Raw genomic sequence first — 21,167 nt, forward strand, 5'->3', positions numbered from 1 at the left:
AGCCAAATTGAATATTGTAATGCTCATACCTTTGGTTCTATGGGATGAAACTACAGGAAAGATTATAATACTATTCTATGGTTAAAATTTTATGCCAATTGGTAAAAAAACAAACTATACATTCAAACCAATAAAATAGGTCCAAATTTGCTTACATTTGTATATATAGTGTCCTACAGGCCAGCTTCAGTTGTTTCCACTGTGGTCTTGGCAGACCACTAATATACATAAAGCAAAAGAAGTACCTGTCATCCGATGGCTAGTAATCTAACGCAAAATATGCTTTTCACATTACATGTATTTAATATGAATTTATTGTTAATTAATAGTTTTCATTTGAATTACCTCCCTGGAAAATTAATGAATATAATATCTCGGATAACATGAACCCACCCCCACTTTCTCCATGTCTAATTATCCAACCAAATGCACAGCCGAAACCGGAAGTCAAAAGGAGCAGACAATCTTGAATACAACTACAATGACTAATGGTCAGTTAAGTGATAGCTTTATAAAGAAAGAAACAAGCTAAAAAAATACCGCTTTTCACAGACTTATCAAAATAAACAGATTGTTCAGGTTGGAGATGGGGCATTCTACTGGATACCAAACATTCACCCGCTATCTTATATATTCCAACCGAGAGATCTTTTTTTGAAGATTCTGGTGGCCCCTTTAAGTGCAATTGTTTGCACTTTGAATTGTTATTTTATGATAAGCAAAACAAAAAATACCAGACATATTACAAGGTGGAATGATAAAATTGTCACTCTAGAAAAGACGACATGATTCCATTTCTGTTTGATGAAAACCGGTTTTCTTTTTTGTTGCAGATTATCTACTAGTTGGCCAGTTGTGTACAGTGGTGCATCTCGATCTCGCTCGTATTTTTCAGATATGAAAGTGACACAATGTTCAACAAGCAAGATCGGAGATGTGCCACTGTACAACTCATACTTTCTACTGATCCAAGTTATGACAACAGGACCATTGCCAGCACCCTCAAAATGCAAATCTGGATAACAGGGACATTACCAGGGTGATGAAAAGAAAATTTCCGGCAACAGTTATGATCTTTAATGTGGTTTCAAGTGAGGGCCACATCATTCCACCTCACATCAGTTGGTTTGAAAATCAACACCAAAGTATACCTGGATGTGCGGATGAGTGTGGTGCTTCCCTGGTGCAACCAGGTGTCTGCTGGCAAACCCTGGGTGTGGCAACAGGACTCAGCGCTGGCCCACAAGTCCAAAAAGACCCAGGCTTTGCTTCATAAGGAGTACTCCGACTTTGTACCTTTCTCTCACTGCCCCTCCTCCTCTCCTGACCGGAACCTACTAGACTACTTTGGTAATACGTTGAAAACATCACCAACATGACATTCCACGACACTAAAACCAGCCTGATCACTGTCATCCGCCAAGTACTCATTGAGCTCCCATCGGCGTTTAAGGAAAAGGCATGCTCCCAGTTCCGGACTTGTATCGAGGCAGTGATTGAGACTGAAGGCGGCTACATTGAATAGATGTCAGCTCTACTACATAATCAAGTTAGTTGAATTAATTTTTTCAATAAAAGTTTTAAAATACAGTTTAAGTGTTGTTTTCTTTAGGGCGACAAATTTATCGTTCCACCCTGTATAAAAATAAATTAAAATTCATTCCAATTCCAGTCTAATATTTTACATAATGAGTTTAATGTTACCATGCATGAAAACAAAATAGTGTCAAACCTACAATCTTAAGTTATTATAAAGATTAAAGAACAAAATTTCGACTTGATCAATATCTAAATGTATAAAAAAAAAAACTAGCTGAATTACCCAACACTACTGAGTATCAAATACGCTAGACATAACTAATGATTAGTTAGGAATTCTTACATTCTGCCTATCTGTAACTGCTATGTTTCAGAAAGTTTGAGATGAAGATTGATAATTTGGATTATTCAGACTACTGCTTTCATCTTGAATTAATTAAGATCCAAAATCCAAGATGAAAACAATAGTTTGAATAATTCAAATTATGTTTCATACATAAAATGAATAAAATGCTAGGTAATAATCAATTTGAGGTGATAGTCTTTCGAAAGTTGATGGTTCAATCCTCAGTATGGGTGATACAAAGAATCTAATTAAGAATTGCTTGAGGCTTCTACCCGGTCATGGCTGACAGAATGAGAGCAATCGACTTCTCCTCTCCCCCCTGGATTAAATAAAGTGTTCGGTTCGAAATTCTGTACAAATTTCAGAGTTCGACAAGATGCACCTAAATAAAGTCAGAGACTACAAGAATCAAATCCAACATGAGAGCAGTAATCCAAATAATCCAAAGTACAACTTCTCTTCTAACATATTTTTTATGTAAATACGCTCCAGAAATAGCATGAAACTATTGGTGTAAGGTGCTAAAAAAAAAAAAGAAAAAAAAACATACTTCAAAGTGAAAAGAAAAGAAAAAAAAATAGTTAACAATAACTGTGATATGGATAGATTCCAACTCAGAAAACAGCAATTGTTCCCGCTTTGTCAAAAACATTGCTCATCGAATCTGAGAACTAAAGGATAAAATCAGGGAAGCAAGAGTTATGAGGCTGACGAAAGTAAACCCAACGGTTTACTTTCTACTCTCTAAGAATTGTGTCTCAAAGGAAAAAAAAATTGTTAGAATAACGGAGGTTGATATGCTGTTAAAAAAAAATAATCTAATCACTAGTTATCCCTATCCGGCGTTACCTGGGAAGTGTTTTCAGTTATGTTTTGCTTTGCTCACCCTCTCCCTACGCTTTTTTGTCTTAATTTCTTGTAAGAAAATATTTACATTTTTAGGAAAAATACTTCAACAAAGGAATATATGTTATGTAATACAATCGATCTGGTATATTTAAATATTGAAATTTAAATAAATCTCAAGAGAAGATCCTAACTTACCCTATATGTGCTTCCGGGTTTCACTTGCTCAAACTACTGCATTTATATTTGCTCTCTATCGCCCCCACAACAGCGGAGTTACTATCTTTAAAAGCATATCTGAGAAATTGACCACGCCCTATCTGCTTATCCTTTAGCTAATATTCATGTCTGTGGAGACTTCAATGTTCACAATGTGGAATGGTTAACTCACTCAAACAAGACCGATGATGAAGGGAGGTTCTGTCATGATTTCTCCATTGCTTATGACCTCACTCATATTGTTCACGAACCCACCCATGTTCCCAATACTGACGGCCAGTATGCAAGTCCCCTAGACCTCTTTCTCACAACTTGCCCGGAACTGTGGTCAGCTTCTGTTCTGTCTCCACTTGGATCTTCCGACCATTCAGTTGTATCAGTTAAGATAAAAACGAAATGTAATAAGTCCCCAGATGTACTTCTCCATCGTACAGTATATCGATACTCTATGGCTGACTGGGATAGCTTCCGCACATTTATATCAGATCAACCTCTGCATTCCATGTTTAAAAAGGATGTGTCCTCTATCGTATTAGACCTGACAGAATGGTTAATTGTAGGTATAGATCGTTTCATACCCTCGAAAAAATTCCAGCAAAAGCCTAACAGCCAGCCGTGGTTCTCTCCGGAATGTGCTGCTGCCATTGCGCATAGAAATCACTTTTTCCATTGCTTCCAACATAATAGATGTACTGAGACTAAAGCCACTTTCAGAACTGCCAGCAACCACTGTAAAAAAGTAATAAAGAAAGCAAGAGAGTTGTATGCTCAGTCCGTCAAGTCCAAAGTAGCTGAGCAGCGGCTTGGTTCCCACCAGTTTTGGCAAATAGCAAACAGAATCCTGAACAGAAGCGTGTGCTCTATCCCAACTCTCATAAATGGACCTGAGTTAATCTCGTCAGCATCAGACAAAGCCAAACTCTTTGCCAAGAACTTTGCAGCTAATTCTAACCTTTGCGACCAAGGCTTCCAACCTCCAATATTTCCTCCTGAATCAGAAAACATGCTATGTGATATACAAATATCTGTACGTGATGTTGCCAAGCTAATCAAAAACCTTGATTACAGTAATCAACGACGGTATTCCAATTATAGTACTGAAAAGACGGTATTCCAATTATAGTACTGAAAAGACTTCAACCAGAACTTGCACCCATCCTTACAAAACTGTTTAAATGTTGTCTTAAGGAGAATTGCTTCCCGTCACCCTGTAAAATCTCATCAGTATGCCCCGTATCTAAGAATTCAGGTGATCGCTCATCTCCCTCACAGTACAGGCCAATAAGTCTCCTGTGCAACATGAGTAAGTTGCTGGAATCTGTGTTAAATACAGAAGTAATCAACCATCTCAACAAAAATAACCTTCTTAGTGACACTCAATATGATTTCAGTTCTGCTAGATCTACAGCAGATGTGCTTACAATTATATCTCATAGGATTAGCAAATCTCTCGACGGAGACTACCTTTCTAGGGCAATTGCTCTTGACATATATCTAAGGCCTTTGATAGAGTATGGCATAAAGGTTTACTTCACAAGATCTCCAGCTACAGTATAGCTGGAAATGTCTTCTCAATTATTAAATCATTTCTCTCTGATAGATTCATAAGAGTAGTGGTTGATGGGCAGAAATCAGAAGCTCTTAGTATTAATGCTGGAGTTCCTCAGGGGTCCATCCTGAGTCCAACTCTCTTCCTGATCTATATTAATGATCTTCCAAATCACATCCTTACATCATTCGTAGACATCTATACCGATGACACTACTATCTATGATAGCACATCTAAGACCGTAAACGACCAAGTTCTCTCTGATTCTCTCTCCTCTGATCTTGAGCAAGTGGTACAATGGGAAAAGAGGTGGCTCGTTACTTTTAATGCATCTAAAACCAAGCTTTTATCTTTACATCATCAATGTTCTGATTCCCATCTGGCATCAATTGAAATGAATGGCTCTTGTCTTGGGGAGGCCTCATGTTTTGACAAGCGTCTGGGCTTGACCTTTACTCCTGATCTTAAATGGAACACATATATTAAATCCATTGCCAAGACCGCTGGAAAAATGGTGGGATCCTTCTATCGATCCAGTAGATATCTCACTGCTGATGCAATACTCTATCTATATAAGAGCCAAGTACGTCCAAGGATGGAGTACTGTTGCCACATCTGGGCAGGAGCTGCTAGAAAGGACTTATCCTGCCTTGATAGAGTTCAAAATAGACTTCGTAGCCTTGTGGAGGATGTCCTTTTCTCTTCTCTGCAACCTCTTTCTCACAGAAGAGATGTTGCAAGTGTGTCTCTGCTTTATCGTTATTTTCATGGCAAGTGCTCGGCTGAGCTCCATTCTATGGTCCCCCTCGCCAAACTTTCACAAGAAACACTCGTCTAGCTGTAAACACTATCAATAATTTCCCCTACCCTTTATCTGTGCCTAAACCTAAACATAGATTCCATGAGCAAAGCTTCTTTCTTAGAACTGCATGCCTGTGGAATTGTCTTCCGTTTTTCTGCTTTCCATCTGACTATGGTTGTCTTCAAGTCTAACATAAACAAGTTTTTGATGAGCCGTTCCATATAAGTTAACAAATTTACCGAATCTCCATTACTAACGCTTATTATATTGTCCAATTTCTACTGTACACTGTTTAACCCTTATCCTCGAGTGGCCTCTAGGCCTTGATACGTGATGATGCCTATGTAAAAAAAAAAAAAACTCGTAAATTTATAGAAGATTTATAGATAAAGTGCATGCTAGTTGTTTTTTGAGCATTTTAACAATTATTTTTTTTTTTAGAATTTTTAAATTCATTAAGATTTTTTCTTTTTAATTTACTTGCTAAAGCAAGTTCATGTTCGTACGTACGTTATCACCCCCTCCACCTCTTTTTTGGTAGACAAAATCGTCTGATCACCGACGATGCCTTTCAGCTAGAATCGATGTAAACAATTGAAGCATGCATGGTCTCCTGTGAGTGCACAGTGAACGAGGCATAAAAAATGACTAAGTTCAGCATTTACCCCCCCTTCCACCATTTAGCCCCAAAAGTCCCCAGGGGGGGGGACGTTAAAAGTGTGGATGAACGAACGGACAAGGGTGAATTTACAGTCGAGGAAACAAAAAGATGATGTCTGTAAATATGATAAAACAGTAAGCAAAACTCATTTACACTGGATACTTATTACTCTTAAAAAGAAGTGTATACGATTTTTTTTACTTATTGTTTATTAGACATCTTTTACCTAGCCATGTCAATCAAGGTGTGGGAAATTTTCTATCCAAAGATCTAATATCATGAGGTTTGCGTTCGCACTGAATGTTCATAGAATGAAAACATGTTACAAAGTCTTACGAAGGATTTGGAGACAGACTCTTATAACCAGATATATTCATTCTGAAACTACGAGGGGCATCCTAAAAGTAATGCCTCCTATTTTTTATTCCGCTCGAATGGATCAAAGAGGATCGCAAATTACATTATCATGATGACTGAACTTATACATTCATGAACTGAAAGTTTCATCTCTCTATTGCAGATGGTGTGAGACTCTAAGAAAGCAGCCCCTGTCATAGACGTGTGTCAGAAGCAGAGATCGTCACTGAATTCCTGGCAAAAGTGCATTGAGAATGGTGGTAGAAAAATAATTATAGAGCACAAAAAAGTCGCTCGTTTTATTGGTACCACTCTCGTTTTTATAGCTCTTCAATTTTTTGAGTTAGAAAAAATTAGGAGGCTTTATTTTTTGAACGACCCTCATACATTACAGAAGGATACAAATATGGAAATTCCACGAGTCCCTGCCAGTTTTATATATATATATATATATATATATATATATATATATATATATTACAAATCATCCTTATTTGTATTCAAACATACATCTGATCAAATGATTTTAGAAAGAGAAAATTAAATTACATAAGTTAGACTTGATCAATATCTGAATATATAAAATGTAAACAATTACAAAAAAATAAAGACAAACAAAAGAAAGGCAGCCAAAGGTTAACATTTCTTTGAAATGACTTATGTTGTTTCTATTTCTTGAGATATGCATTCCCTATGTATTAATTCATTCATCATACACTCCTAAGCATTCATCCCTACTCATGATTCAGTTTAGAGATTTTACTCAGCGAGCTAGGATTGGGATTGCCTCGTTTTTTTTTTTTTTTTGTTTTGTTTTTGTTTTGTTTTTTGTTTTTTACCCGACCTCATATACTATTTAGAGTAGACATTTTTGAAAATGGTGAAAAACAAAAAAAGGTTATAATTTTAGCTTTTTCTTTTTAGTTTTAATTATAAAATTCAAAAATAAATCTGAAAATGTTTTTTAAACTTATTTTCTTAACAAACATTCAACTTGCGCTACAAGAATTCTACTTTTAGGTCGTATCAAATATCGATTTCCAAATACTTTGACTTTTGTAAATAAAAATAAACTTCTAAAAGACGGTTCTTCAGACGTAAATTCCGAAGAGAGACTTTTGTATATAAATGACTGGGCTCTTTATATTTTCAGAGAAATTTTTTTGGAGTGCTTGTTGTGAGGATTGGTGATCTTTTAGACCAACACATTGATAAAAGACACAAATATGTGCGTCCTTGTGCATATATTAATTAAGTTCTTGCACTAAAAATCATTTTTGTTTTTTCAAAAGTGCTCAATACATTTGTAGAGCTTAGAAATAAAGAAAATTATATAAACATAGTTAAAGCGTCTATGCAGATCGATCAACATTTCAACATTTCCATGTCTCTTCAGGACTCCTAACAAGTTTTATATAATTTTATTTGCATACATACATACATATATCAGGAAATAATTCACTTTTTCTTGTATTTTTTCTTTATGAACTATAAATTTTGTTATGTCATAATTTGCATAAGTCTAATTCCTCTCACACATATATATAACTGTAAATTGTTTGTGGGAAAGAACCTCGGCAAAGTGCTAGATTATAAATTTAAATATAATATACATTTTCTCCAATACAATAAAACAAACGGTCCTGTATGACTTACTTGCTATAAGTATATTTAACATTATATATACCACACTAAAAACTTTCAGATAATACTGTATAAAGACAGTAAAACCTGAACAGTTTCAGATATATTCATCTATAACCTATATTTGCCGAATTCCTTTTTGCGATAAAAATGAATACCGTTCCTCCCAAATAGATCCTCTTGTTTCCAACTACTTAAAGCTCGAGAATCCAACCCACGAGTCTTCTTTGTTGCCTCATGAACCAACGACCCCCCCCATTTGACAAGTAGTTCAAACACTGCCACTCAATTGACGTGTACACGTGTTAAAATATTTAACCAATAAACTCTATGACTACTGGTCACATAACACGGAAATTAACAGGAAATAGTAATCATACACCAAAGATGGTTTATAACAAGTAAATCTTTGTTTAGATGGATGAATAATGCATACGAGCAAGTTGAAATGCAAACTGTTCATTTCAACTTGCTGACATATTTTTACTTTTTTCTGCACATGTACAAATTCAATTCAGTTCATTTCTTTAAATCGTTTAATACTAAATATTAAATAATATAAATCTCTCGATAGCTACGTTGGTAGGAGACACGGCTGAAGCACTAAATGTTTTGGTTTCGATACTAGCTGATGGCACCCAAGTCATTTATTTATTTTTAAAATTTTTGAAATAATTACTATATATTAGATACAATATAATCTAATTTATAAAACTCACGATGTCTGTCCGTATGTCTGTATGTCTCCATATTTCTAAACTCTATCTCTTCTGAAACTAAAAATCACAGAGCTGCAGCTGCACTAGGGGTCTAAAATGATTGGATTTTTTACGAACTGTTCTTTTATGGGTCTTTAGTCGGTAAAAATAGCTTTTGTAGGGGTTAAAATCGTTATACATTTTGCCCATTCATCTTAGTTTATTTTTAATCAGTTTATGTGCGTGTCACGTTGATACAGTGGTAACATCACCAGCTTTGAAAGCTACAGTTTTGCTTTCGTTTTCGATTCTAGCTGATGGCAACCAAATACTTTTTTTTTTTTAACTTTTGAAACCACGACTCTAAAATAATATATACGAAATCTAGACAAATTAAAATATCATATTTAAGCGTTTTTTACGACTGGGCACCTCCCCTCCGTGTTCAATAGAGAATTGGCTATGTAATAAAAAATACGCAATCTGCATAAATTAAAATAGTAATAAATACAAATTTAACCAACAAACACTTAAAGTAACCATTCTAAATTTCAGAAATAAAAAAAAAAAATTGTTGAAAAAATCGAATTCTAATACAAAAATGAAAATAAACTTGAAACAATAAGAACATATATTAAGAATTTTTTTAATATTTGGTTATTATTAATAATTAACACGGATTTTAAAAAATAATTTCATGGACATTTTTGTTAATCATTTCGTTAAGTGAAACTTTTACTGAATATAATTTTTTTTTTTTATCATTTATGCATAATTATTAAATTAGTAGTCCCTATTTAGTCACTTGTCTTACCACGAGGGCAGAGTTAGATACAAGGTTGATTTTTAATGTGGAGGAACATGCAGTTCACCAAAAAGGGACACTGTGGATTAGGACAGAAATGAAAATTGCATCAGTCTAGAAATATTTCTCCTTCACTGATCAAGGACAAAAAAAATGAAGTGTAGTATCAGAACTACCCCATTTTTCTCCTAGCCTTGTTTAAGAGAATTAATAACTTTAAAATAATCAGTAGTTTATTTAAGGCCACTTTCTCATGTTATATCTCCTCTCTTTTTGGTTTTCATACATAAAGTAAATGATCTCAGTGTATCAATTTCAGTGTATAAAGATTATTTGATATTGGAGATATTCATAATCGTACCCTACTTCCAAAAGAGGGGAGATATAGTATGAGAAATATTTGTAATGAAGTCTCCCTTTGCTGTTATTTCAGATCATTTGAAACTATAGAAGCAAGTTTTAGTCTCCCCTACATCAAGGTTTGAGGGAAACATATATATATATAATTATTCAAGGTTAATATTTTCCAGAAGTGAAGCAACCAAAGCAACTAATGAATTTTATCGAGGTTCACACAAGAGTGCTCAATACCAAAGTAGGGTAAGATATACTTTATATTTGTTTTACATAAGCATTTATATGCTGCTACGTATTCACGAACATGTTTTTGTCAACTACTTACAAGTAACTAGAGACCTCTTCAGGCGACATTACTTATACAAAATTAAAGTCCGTAATGAAAATTGAGAAAAAATCCGAAAAAATGTTTTCCCAGTTTTCATTACGAACTTTACTTTTGTATAACTACTATCGCCTGAAGAGGTCACTAGTTACTTGTAACTGGTTGACCAAAATATGTTCATGAATATGTAGCGACATATAAATTCTTATGTAAAGCAAATAAAAAGTATATATATATATATATATATATATAAGGGGGCTTAAATAAACTACCGATACTTTAAAACTACTTAATTGTGTGGGCGTCTAATTCAATTATCCTCTATAATTCAATTCTGATTCATTTAATACGGTCCATATATGAGAATAATTAAAACGTTCGGTTTTTCTATTTAAAAAAAAAGGGGGGTGAAGGAAAATTTCTTTCATTAAATTAACAACAACTATATAAAGTTTTACACAAAATGCCCTTAAAAATTACAAATTAGAAATAACAAATTATCTTAATTCTATATATTTTATTTCCTGTACGTAGAGTATAAACTATAAAGCTCCAGGAAGAATTAAGATCCCTATTTTATGACGACTGACGAGGCAAGAAAGGCTTTTTACAAAAACCAATGGAAGTTATTTTTAGCTCAACTGACAAAATATTTTGGAGACAAATTGTCACAACCAGATTTCATCAGAATTGACAGCTGTTTATATTTCTTTCAGCATTGAATACAACTGTAGAAAAAATGCGTACACACACAAACGAACACACGCACATACACACACACAGATAAGAACTATAAACACATATACGCACAGGCTTTCCATAAAATCTGTTCAATAATTTTCTTTTCAATACTTTTTATAGACTATCTAGCACAAACACTTACAAAGTTATAAATAACTTATTATTATAAGTGAACTTTATGGGCACACTGTATATTGCTTTAGACACATCTGGGAATGAATGTAAATACCTGCTCCCAGCCCTGAACATATTTGAGGCCCCCAGAATCGTAGGGTACTAAGCTTTTTAAAAACGTCAGAAAACGGTCCTTTTTTTTTTTCTAATTTTTTTAATAAAGTAAAACATTGTCTTTTATTTTTAGATGTAAACTCAGATTCAAGAATATTGTAAAAATGCCGATTATATTAGTATGTGTGCATGTAGTGTACTTATGTAGCAGTCTTTCATTTAAGCAAACATTGTTGAAAATAATAGAAATCTTCTGTTCGATTATATCTCATTTTTCACTTTTTCTAATGATCACTTTTATATTAAAATAAAAAAAAATTCACTTGTTTTTGTTACCTGAAGATTATTCAACAAAGAACTGAAAACGTTGGTGATACACACGCAACATACTTGAAATTTTTTTTATTAATACAAAAAATGTTTCTGAATTTTTTTCTTTTTTAGATGAGGGTTGGTTTTTCTTATTATCTGCATTCTTCAGACTAGTGTTCTCATCTTGAATGTCATTTTGAAAATGTTTCGGTCGATGTAACTCGATCTTCTTCAGGTGCATATATATATATATATATATATATATATATATATATATATATATATATATATATATGAGAGAGAGAGAGTGTGTGTGTGTGTTATAAATAGAATCTGTCCCAAATTTCCAAAGAAACTGGGATAACTTTATTAACAGAATGTAAATAAAAGCAAAATTTGTTTCATTAGTGCCTTATGTTAATTAATGGTATGTGCTTGAACAATAGAAATATTATTTCCAATCGCTTTGATCACTTTTTTGTATTTAGCGCCGTTTGATTTTTTTTTTTTATTAATTGTTTGGTCATACATAAAGTTGGAGGAATCTTCACTCTCATACTCTTATCTGTTACCACTGACAATGAGAAGACATAAGCAAGCACAAAATGGCACTTATATACACTAGTAATTTACATTCTGATGACACAAAGAAAAAAGACTAAAATCATTATTTCTGTTTATTTCTTTTATTTTTAATTATTTTTTAATTATAGTTGATGCCTTTATTTTGTTCTTAGTGTCTTGCACGTGTTTCACTATCATGATTGAAAAAATTGTCCTTGTACAATTATACAGCTCGTAGGAGATGAATAGATATCAGAGAAAAAAAAAACAGAAATAGAGACAGTTGATCAATAAAAAAAATCACAAAAAAGAGAGACATCCAATTATATATATATATATATATATATATATATATATATATATATATATATATATATATATATATATATACACACGCGCGTTCTTTCCTTTAGATGGATTGAACTGTTGTTTATTTTTTTTTTTTTAACTTTTTTTTTCACCAAAAATATCAAAATATGTCTCGCCATCCCGAATTTTATTAATATTAACAGTGTCTTATATTTATTGATATTGTTTATTGAAAAATAAAGAAACAACTGTGCAGATTAATATGCAAATATTGTTTCTGTTTGTTTTGTTTTTATCCTCTTTTTGACTATTCCAGTTTTTCTTCATTGCTATCAGCTTTCTTAAATGTTCACATGATTACAAGCAATGCTTCAAGCAAACTACTGTGTGCATCCGTGTATGAGAGAGACCCAAAAGTTTTATTTCTAACCAAGATTTTCCTTTATTATCATGCACACCAACAATTTTTGCTCAAAAAATAAATGTGAAAAAATAACCGGAGAAATGCAGACAGGCTTTTAGCTAATTTTACTAGATATGAAAGATTGAAAGCATGTCAAAACCAGAGGTGAGTAATCGGGTTGAGGGGAGTATGGCTTTTAATTCTTCCTATATTGTTGACTTTCTACTCCGACTGCTCACCTCTGGTTAAAACTCAAAGAGAGAATAACAATTTAGAATATGTTTTGGGGATACAGAAAAGCAAACCAAGACTCAGCGATATTTGGCCAATTGCAGGGGTCAAAATAGTGCAATTCATTTAAATATACTGCACTATCAAAAACTTATTATCTAAATAGAACTAATAAGACGATTAGACCTGCGAATCTATGAACATTTTTTAGATTTTAGAGATTAAATAAAAAAAATCTCTTGAAATGCAAATTATCATTTTATGTCAGAAATGAACAATGTGTTCACTAATCTATCACAGTTGATCCATGTAATCTTTTAAGCCTAACAATTTTCAAATCGAGATATTCTGGAAGTCAAGCAAGAAAACATTAGTCACTTTGTCTTTGGTTGGTTGGTGGTTTCAAAAGTGAATATACCACAGATATATACATAATTATAATTAGAATCAATTTTGCTCATATGTGTAGGGGAGGGATCTTTGAAGATATTTAAATGTGAGTATATTGGAAGCCATGTGACTTGTCAACCATTAAAAACGCACTCGGTTCTAATTCAAACTGAAGAAAAGATGGTACATCTAAAGAATGGGTACCCAAAGGATTTCAGTTCTTATGAAGTTAGTTGCAAGTATTAACAGAGAATTTCAAGTCAATCTCAGAAATGACCAAAGCAGTTTATGATTTGAAATCAACAAAAAATATTTAAACAGGCAGACAACACGAAGCATGCAAAGGGTTAGATTAGGGGTTAAATAAAAACTTTAACCCCTCAAAAAAAAAAAAAAAAAGAAAAAAAAAAAGAAAAAAGGGATGTTTTTCAAATCGTAAACTGCTTTGACAATTTCTGGAACTGGGATTCTCTTCAATATTCGAAAGTGACGCAATAAGAACTAAAATCCTCTGACTGTCCATTTCTCACAAGTACTAAAAGGATAAATGAATTAAGATTGAAAGACTGAATGAAAAAAAAAAGACTGGGACTTTTTTGTTTGTAAAACATTTTACAAAAGGATTATTTTGCATGTTTAAAAATTGTTACTATCGTTAAAGGAAAGGTATTGATGCATCAACAAACTGCAAACTATCATAATGCACCGGTGAATCCAGTGTACCCTAATGAAATAACAACTAAAAACTTTGAAAGAAAATTGATGAGAATAAAAAAAATTAATATTTTTATTAATCCATCAAACAAAGAAATTAAAATAAAGAATAATCCTTATTAATTTCTTGTTGGAATATTTGATGGATTAATAAATATTACAATTTATTTAAATTTTATTTTCATCATCAATTTTCTTGTTAATTATTCTATAGTATTATATTGAGCTTTCTATTATCTTGATAAGTTTTAATATAAAGATAATATTTATTTTTGTGTAATATATATATATATATATATATATATATATATATACACTTAATTTGGTACTTCTATAGGAAGGAATCCATCTTGATTCAAATGTTTCCAATTGTCATTTTCCAAATAGATCCGAAATGTTGAAGCACTTTCCGAATAGTCAATTAGTATTGACATTAAATCAAACTTTTTCATTTTTTCCCGATTTCAACTTAAGGTAAATTAACTTACCACGTTCCATGTTAAGAATAGGTTTGGTATATTTTTTAAATCATTAAGTAAATCAATTTTATTTATTTTAAGACAGTTTTTACAACTCTATTCTTTTGGGGGACTAAAAAAGTTTAAACTTTAATCCAAACTGAAAGAGTTTTTTTTCTGATTGCATTTGTTACAATATGGGAGTTAATTTTTTGCTTGACACAATGTGATTGTTTTTTTTTTTAAGGAAATCGCTTCAGACAAGACATGAAGCCACTTGATGTAAGGATTAAAAAAAAAACTACTTAAACAGCAAATGTGTGAATTGGGTAGATTCTGATCATCCAGAAAATAGGAACTCTTCCCTCTTTGTCAGAAACATCAATCACAGAATGTGAGGACTAAAGGACAAAATAAGAGAAGCGAGAGTTCTGAAACTTCCAAAAGTAAACAAGAGGTTCACTTTCTACTTTCTTCAGTTCTTTGAGAAACTAAATAGCTACTGTCACTACTGTTCATGTAGGTTTTGTAATCGTATACTTTCATATCATCTACCTTTTGACATTTTTTACAGGTTTCAAATCATAAACTGCTTTGACCATTTCCGGTTTCTTCTGTAAATCGCAATCTGAAATATTCAGACTGATATGGGTCTACTATACAAAACCTCTTAATTTACTCTTAATATGTATATATATATATATATATATATATATATATATATATATATATATGTTAAATCTATTTATTTATATTTGATTTTTCATTTAGATACAAGTCATTTAAAACTTATCCATTATAAAATTTGCTGTCCCGCCTTACCTAATGTCTTACCCAGTGACTCAGCTATTATGACTTTTCTAAGTGTTACTAAGGGATTGTAGCAAAGAAATGCATAAAGTGAGCACAAAGCATGAAAGAAACTTGTCAAACTAAGCTCAAAGTTGAGCCAGGCTTTAATGATGACATCTTGATGCAAAAAGACTTGCTCTACCCAATTAAAGCTTAAAGACTTCCGTGTATATAATGGGCAATAAGGCTGGGAAAGGAATCAACAACATAATAATACATCACCTGATGAAGTCTGTAAGATGCATCTAACATAAATAAACAGAGCAGTAACAACTGGAATTAGCAAGGATCTCTGAATGTGAGGAGTAATGGGGAGATTTCTTTGAACATAGTCAAGTGTTAGTGCATTGGAAGTCATGTGATTTGTCAGACAATAAAAATGTACTCTACAAAAGTTTAATTCTAATTTAGACTGAAATTACAAACCATTGTTGCCCTGGTTCATGTACTTTCTGGTTATATTTAATAAAATTTGTGTATGCAATAACAAATATTAAGGAGACATGTAAAAAGTTTAATACTATCAAAAAATTAATTGTTTTTGTTTTGTTTTTCTCGTTTATTTTATTTTAAATCAGAGCAAGAATGTTTCTTGGTTTTACTTAAAAGCAAGTTTAAAACGAAATAGAAGTTGCCCAAAATAAAGTCATTTCTCCCCCTATCTTAATCATGTTTTATTTTACAATTAAAAAACAATATGTATATATATTTTGGTTGTGTAGTTAAATTTGAACCAATGTAAGCTTTCATACACTTAGCTCAAACTTTTCACTTTTAAGATCCAAGGATACTAGTAAAATGTGCCTCTAAAGCAAAAAATAAAAATAAATTCCGATTCTGACCAGACCAATAACAGTGCCAAGTATTTTATTTTTACAGCAGTTTAATCTAATATACTATCAAATGAATTTTGAATTTTACATGGAATTTTAAAAACAACAAAGAATTTACATATACGCAATTGAAAGAACACAAATCAATAAAATAAATATTAATCCAGTCAGAATAGAAATTAATAAAAACAAGAAAATGAATGATGAAAATATAAACTAAGTTGATTACAATGTTTATTAATAGATCAAATATTAAAAACAAAAAATAATTCTTTGTTTTGAATATTTGATTAATTAATAAATATTGTAATTAATTCAATTTTTTATTTTCATCATTCATTTTCTCCTTTTTATGGCTCTGTCTAGAATATTAATTTTTTTCTCATCTTGATAGGTTCTAAGATTATATACATTTATTTTTCGAGATTCAAGAATGTATATATAATAAATATATATAATGAAACATCTGTAAAATATACTTAAGTTTTTGTTTTAACAAAAATGATTGGCAAGATGGACTTTGGAATCTAACGGGATTTGTGTGTGTGTGTGTGTGTGTGTGTGTGTGAGTGTGTGCGTGCGTGCGTGTGTGTCAGGGCTGGATAAGGCATTGTAAATATCCTACCTAAGCACTTAGAACATTATAGTGACCCTCTCTATATAAAGTTTGAGGATTTTCTTTTACCTTTTTTAAATTTTAAAGAAAACATCAAATTGGAATAGAATTTATTGAATAAAAAGAATAGATCATGCCTTTACTTGAAATAGTGACCTGAGAATTCAACTTGAGATAAAAACCATTGTTTAATTCTATGTACTTCTACTTTATATTTGAAATAGTTACCTCCCCCTACTTTTTTTAAATTGCAATCGCTTTGATCAGATGCTGTAAACTGATCTTGCGCAACACATTCGCTTCTATACATATCGATCCAGCCTCGTTATCTCGTTGATGCTCCAAGCACGTGCTTATTTTGCTAAATCCAGCCTCGATATGTTTATATGTTGAAACATAGAAATAGCAGGGTTCACACCTTAATGCGTGGTTAGTTCACTGAGGTAGACGGACACCGTAGCCTTTGTAATTTAAAAGAGGGAAAACTCACATAACAGACTCTTTCAATGCTAATCCTGATATTTCGCATCTGATTGTCCCTCGACCAATTGGTGTTGTTAGTCAGTAAGGTGTTGTGCAAACTCTACTTGACTTGAGCACAAGTTTCACTGGAATTCATCACCCATTGTTCATTTTGCCAGCAATGGTCATACTTGTCAAACAAGTTAACAGCTATATAACACTGATAGCTGTGTCAGCTTTAAAAACTGGCTCAAAATTTTGGATTTACATATAGTGCTCGATGCTTTCTTAGACAGAGTGTTATAATAACTGTATAAATTACATGGTTTTGTTTTTAAACCGGTCATGACCAGTGGCTGAACATAGTTTTGTAGTAGCAGCAACTACAAAATTGTGTTCAGGTCATCTGATGATCAGTGAAGGAATCAAATCACAGGTCATGACCGATTAAAAAGAAGTAACAGTTAATTTATTCACTTATATATATTTGATTTGAATCATTTTTCAAATCAAAAGTATACACAATGGTATTATACTTATTTATAGCTGTTTCAAGATAGTGTTTATTTGAAATCACAATAAATCAATTTTCAACTACACACACATATATAATACAAAATAGCACAAATTAAGCAAGATCGATCATTTTTGTTTTTTCTGAAACTTAAAATGCTTTTATATATACACATATGCAGACATAATTTAAAACACAGCAAAAGCAAAAATAAATAGAAGTGTATCTCACCTGGTTGTCAGCATCATCTAAATCATCATCCCCAAGTCGCTGAATCCAATTATATTTGCGTAGTTCAAGGCGCAGACCAATGCGTTCAAACTCGGCATATTGCCTAAGTAGACTACGTGAACAACCTTTACAAACTACTACATTCTCACCGTTATCCATGACCAATGCACCTGGCGGAACTTTGTGATCTTTCAAAAACGGAAACTTTATGACTTGCAAAGTGCAGACTTTGGTTCTCTCGGCACTTCTGCTGCACACGTAGCATGTAAAATTCTTCATGATATATTTCCTTAGCCACCGATTACTCGTTCCGGGAGTTTTGGAGTTCTCGTAATCTTTCCACTGAATCAACAACATGTGGTAGCAGAACTGACAAGACATCACGGTACCTTCATCGCTCATCGTATCTGCTCCAGGACAAGGGTCACGGTTGGCCAGAAAGGGGAAGAACGGACTGGTGTGTCCGTTGGGGACTTTGGCATCATGCCTGGCAGGATATGAACACAAAACATGCATGTTGGACACAAGGCAGGATTCGCCACACAGAAAGCAAACCTTTTTGGGTAAGCTGCTGATGCGCTGCAAAGGATGGGGTACTGAAACAACAGTACTGTTTGCAATGGTACTGCTATTGTTAAGGCTGTTGTTCAAGGTAGCAAGGTTGGGTTTTAAGTCTATCGGCACTCTTCGGGTATCCAATGAAGATGGAAACGTACTATTGTAGGTTGAGGACGAAATACTCGATCGAATACTGACCTCCCCATTGTTGTGGTTTGTGGACGAAGAACTTATTGGCGTGGCTATGGCAAGTAATCCTTGGGAACCAGTCGGTACCACAGGAACTGGACTACCACTGTTGATCTGAATGTTTAAGGGTTGGCTGACGTCACCATCTGATGCAGAAAAATTTGAAGGTTCACTGGACTGATATGTATATGTACCCCTATTGACACTCATCGCAAGCGTGAAATGTCTTTGGTTAAGCTTGAGATTTTGACTTTCAAACATGTGCCATTGGGCAGCCAAGTGTTCAAAACAGCTCCGACAAGATAGCACGGTGCCATCGGGGTTTAATGGGTGAGCACCTTCAGGGCGGGGCAAGTCTCGGATGAATGGAAAATGCATAGAGTTGGATCGGCTGTCTTTGGATGGAAGCGTATGAAGGAGCCTGGACGAAGACATGTACTGACCACACAGGTAGCAGATTTCTTTGTTTGGGGGACCTTGGAGATTTCTCTCGGAACTGCGACTGCTAATAGCTTCTTTTGAATCAGAGGACTTGTCTTTGCTGATGGTGTAGGTGCGATTTTCGAGTGGGTTGTTAGTCATCTCGTGCTCTTTCCATTGCTGGTAAAGTGACCGCCGACAGAGGTTGCAAACGACTGCGACCCCTTTCTCAGATAAGGGTGACGCCCCAGGTTTCGTTGTCAGTCGGGTGAGAAAAGGAAAATATGGCTCATCGCTTGAAGATTGTCTGCAGGCATAAATGAACCTGTGGGTATTCCACATCTGGACAGTGCCACACGTGAAGCACACGTATTTGGAGGTGTTCGATGATGATGAGGAGGAGGAGGTTGTTGATGTAGGGGGAGCAGAGGATCGACTTTTATCAACGTTTAACATGCTGCTGTTGTTGTTATTGTGACTTGAGGACTGCTGTTGTTGGTGATGATGATGCTGTTGTGAGTCACCATTATTCATACGATAGTCCCGTCCACTGGAGCTGTGTCCATTATTTTTTTGCACAGTCAAATCCAAAGCGACTTCCGCGGCTGGATATGGTTCTGCCATGGACATCATGCGAGATTTTGTCACTGTTGGACTGGAGGAATTATATACTGGCTCCACCGAACCAGGATTATACTGCAGACCCATAACTTGAGCGATGTACTCACCTTGTTGTCGCATCACGGCGCCTGTGAACTGGCCGTTGTCCGCACGTTTCAACCAGTACAGTCTTTTAAGACTTGGGGTCTTATTTCTCTCATGGGTATCCCACTGCTGAGTAAGGAAGGCGTGGCACACCCGACAGCCGTCCACGGTGCCATCAGCGCCGACCTGTCGTGCTCCCTTGGGTGGCTCGTGATCCTCCAGGAACGGAAAGTAAGGTCCCTTGTCAAGGCGAGGTTTGGTATGCAAAACACGGCCCGAGTCAGCCCCGAGATTGCCGCAAACAAAACACACGGTCCTGCTACTCATTGTGATGGTTGATAGTTATGTTGCTTGAACTGGGAGAGGGAGAAGAAAAAAAGGTGGCCAACGACGACAACAAACAAACACAAGAGGAAACGGGGGAGGGGGATATATAGGGTGGAGAATGGAAACACAAAGACGAGAGTTTTTTTTTTTTTTTGTCTTTTTTTTTTAGTAAGGATCCCCAGCACTATAGTGTTGCTGCTGCTGCTGTTTGCTGAAGTTGCCTTTCATGACAGTATTATTAATATTATTAAAGAGAAGGCCTAGACCCCAGTCCGTTGTAGAAGGCATCCCAATATATTTCAGTATGCCTCCTCTTTCCGTGTTTAAATTCTTTGTAGTCTCCCGATATTTCGAGGACTGCTTGTTTATGATGTCCACACTTTTAAAAACGTCTTTTTTGTGTCCTTTAAACTGTGCGCCTCTCTTTAAAGTAACTTGATTTTGTGTGTGTGTGTGTGTGTGTGTGTGTGTGTGTGTTGTTTGTAAGTAACACAAAACACAACGTTTTTCACACACCACACAACTTAGCTAAGGACGGTTCATTTCATACAATAAAAAAAAAAAAACTGCCGCCCACAGACGGGCAGTAAACGACGAAAATTCAGAGTCGGCTGGCTTGGTTTTATCGAATCGTTCCTCTGTTGTTTCCTCTCTGTATCCCTTTCTGTTGTGGTTGTATTATATTTATCGTAGAGAGGCAACGACATGCCATAGACAGGCGATCGCCATGTTGGAACATCTGGACTCGCTGCCGCTTCCCAGCATGCAACGCGAGACAAGGCGCACCGGCCACTGAACGAGGATTCCTGATACAACAGTGTTGGGCCAGAGGCCCCAGAACGAGCATTAGTTGATGGCGGCTTGCTCAATATAACTCCCTTCCTCCTTCGTTAACATCTGTTCGGGGCGCGGTGCGATCTAGAGCCATAGCGTCTTCTTCTTCTTCTTCTTCTTCTTCTTCT

At 34.3% G+C, this 21,167-nt stretch overlaps 1 protein-coding gene across 2 annotated transcripts in view; it reads right to left on the bottom strand.

The window, feature by feature from the left end:
- The window catches only part of LOC145277735 (uncharacterized), a 404,820-nt gene extending 383,878 nt beyond the window's left edge, over window positions 1-20,942 (bottom strand). Inside the window, exon 1 of one of the 2 annotated variants that reach the window (XM_080129441.1) lies at window positions 18,007-20,942. In XM_080129441.1, coding sequence (XP_079985567.1) covers window positions 18,007-20,205 — 2,199 coding nt within the window. In that variant the 5' untranslated portion in view covers window positions 20,206-20,942. The remainder of the gene's footprint in view (window positions 1-18,006) is intronic. The other variant, XM_080129440.1, reaches the window with a different exon arrangement.
- Window positions 20,943-21,167: the final 225 nt, after the last annotated feature.

The sequence above is a fragment of the Euprymna scolopes genome, chromosome 6 (assembly GCF_053919585.1).
Source record: "Euprymna scolopes isolate OS-2025 chromosome 6, ASM5391958v1, whole genome shotgun sequence".
In the NCBI taxonomy this organism is placed as follows: Eukaryota; Metazoa; Mollusca; class Cephalopoda; order Sepiida; family Sepiolidae; genus Euprymna; species Euprymna scolopes.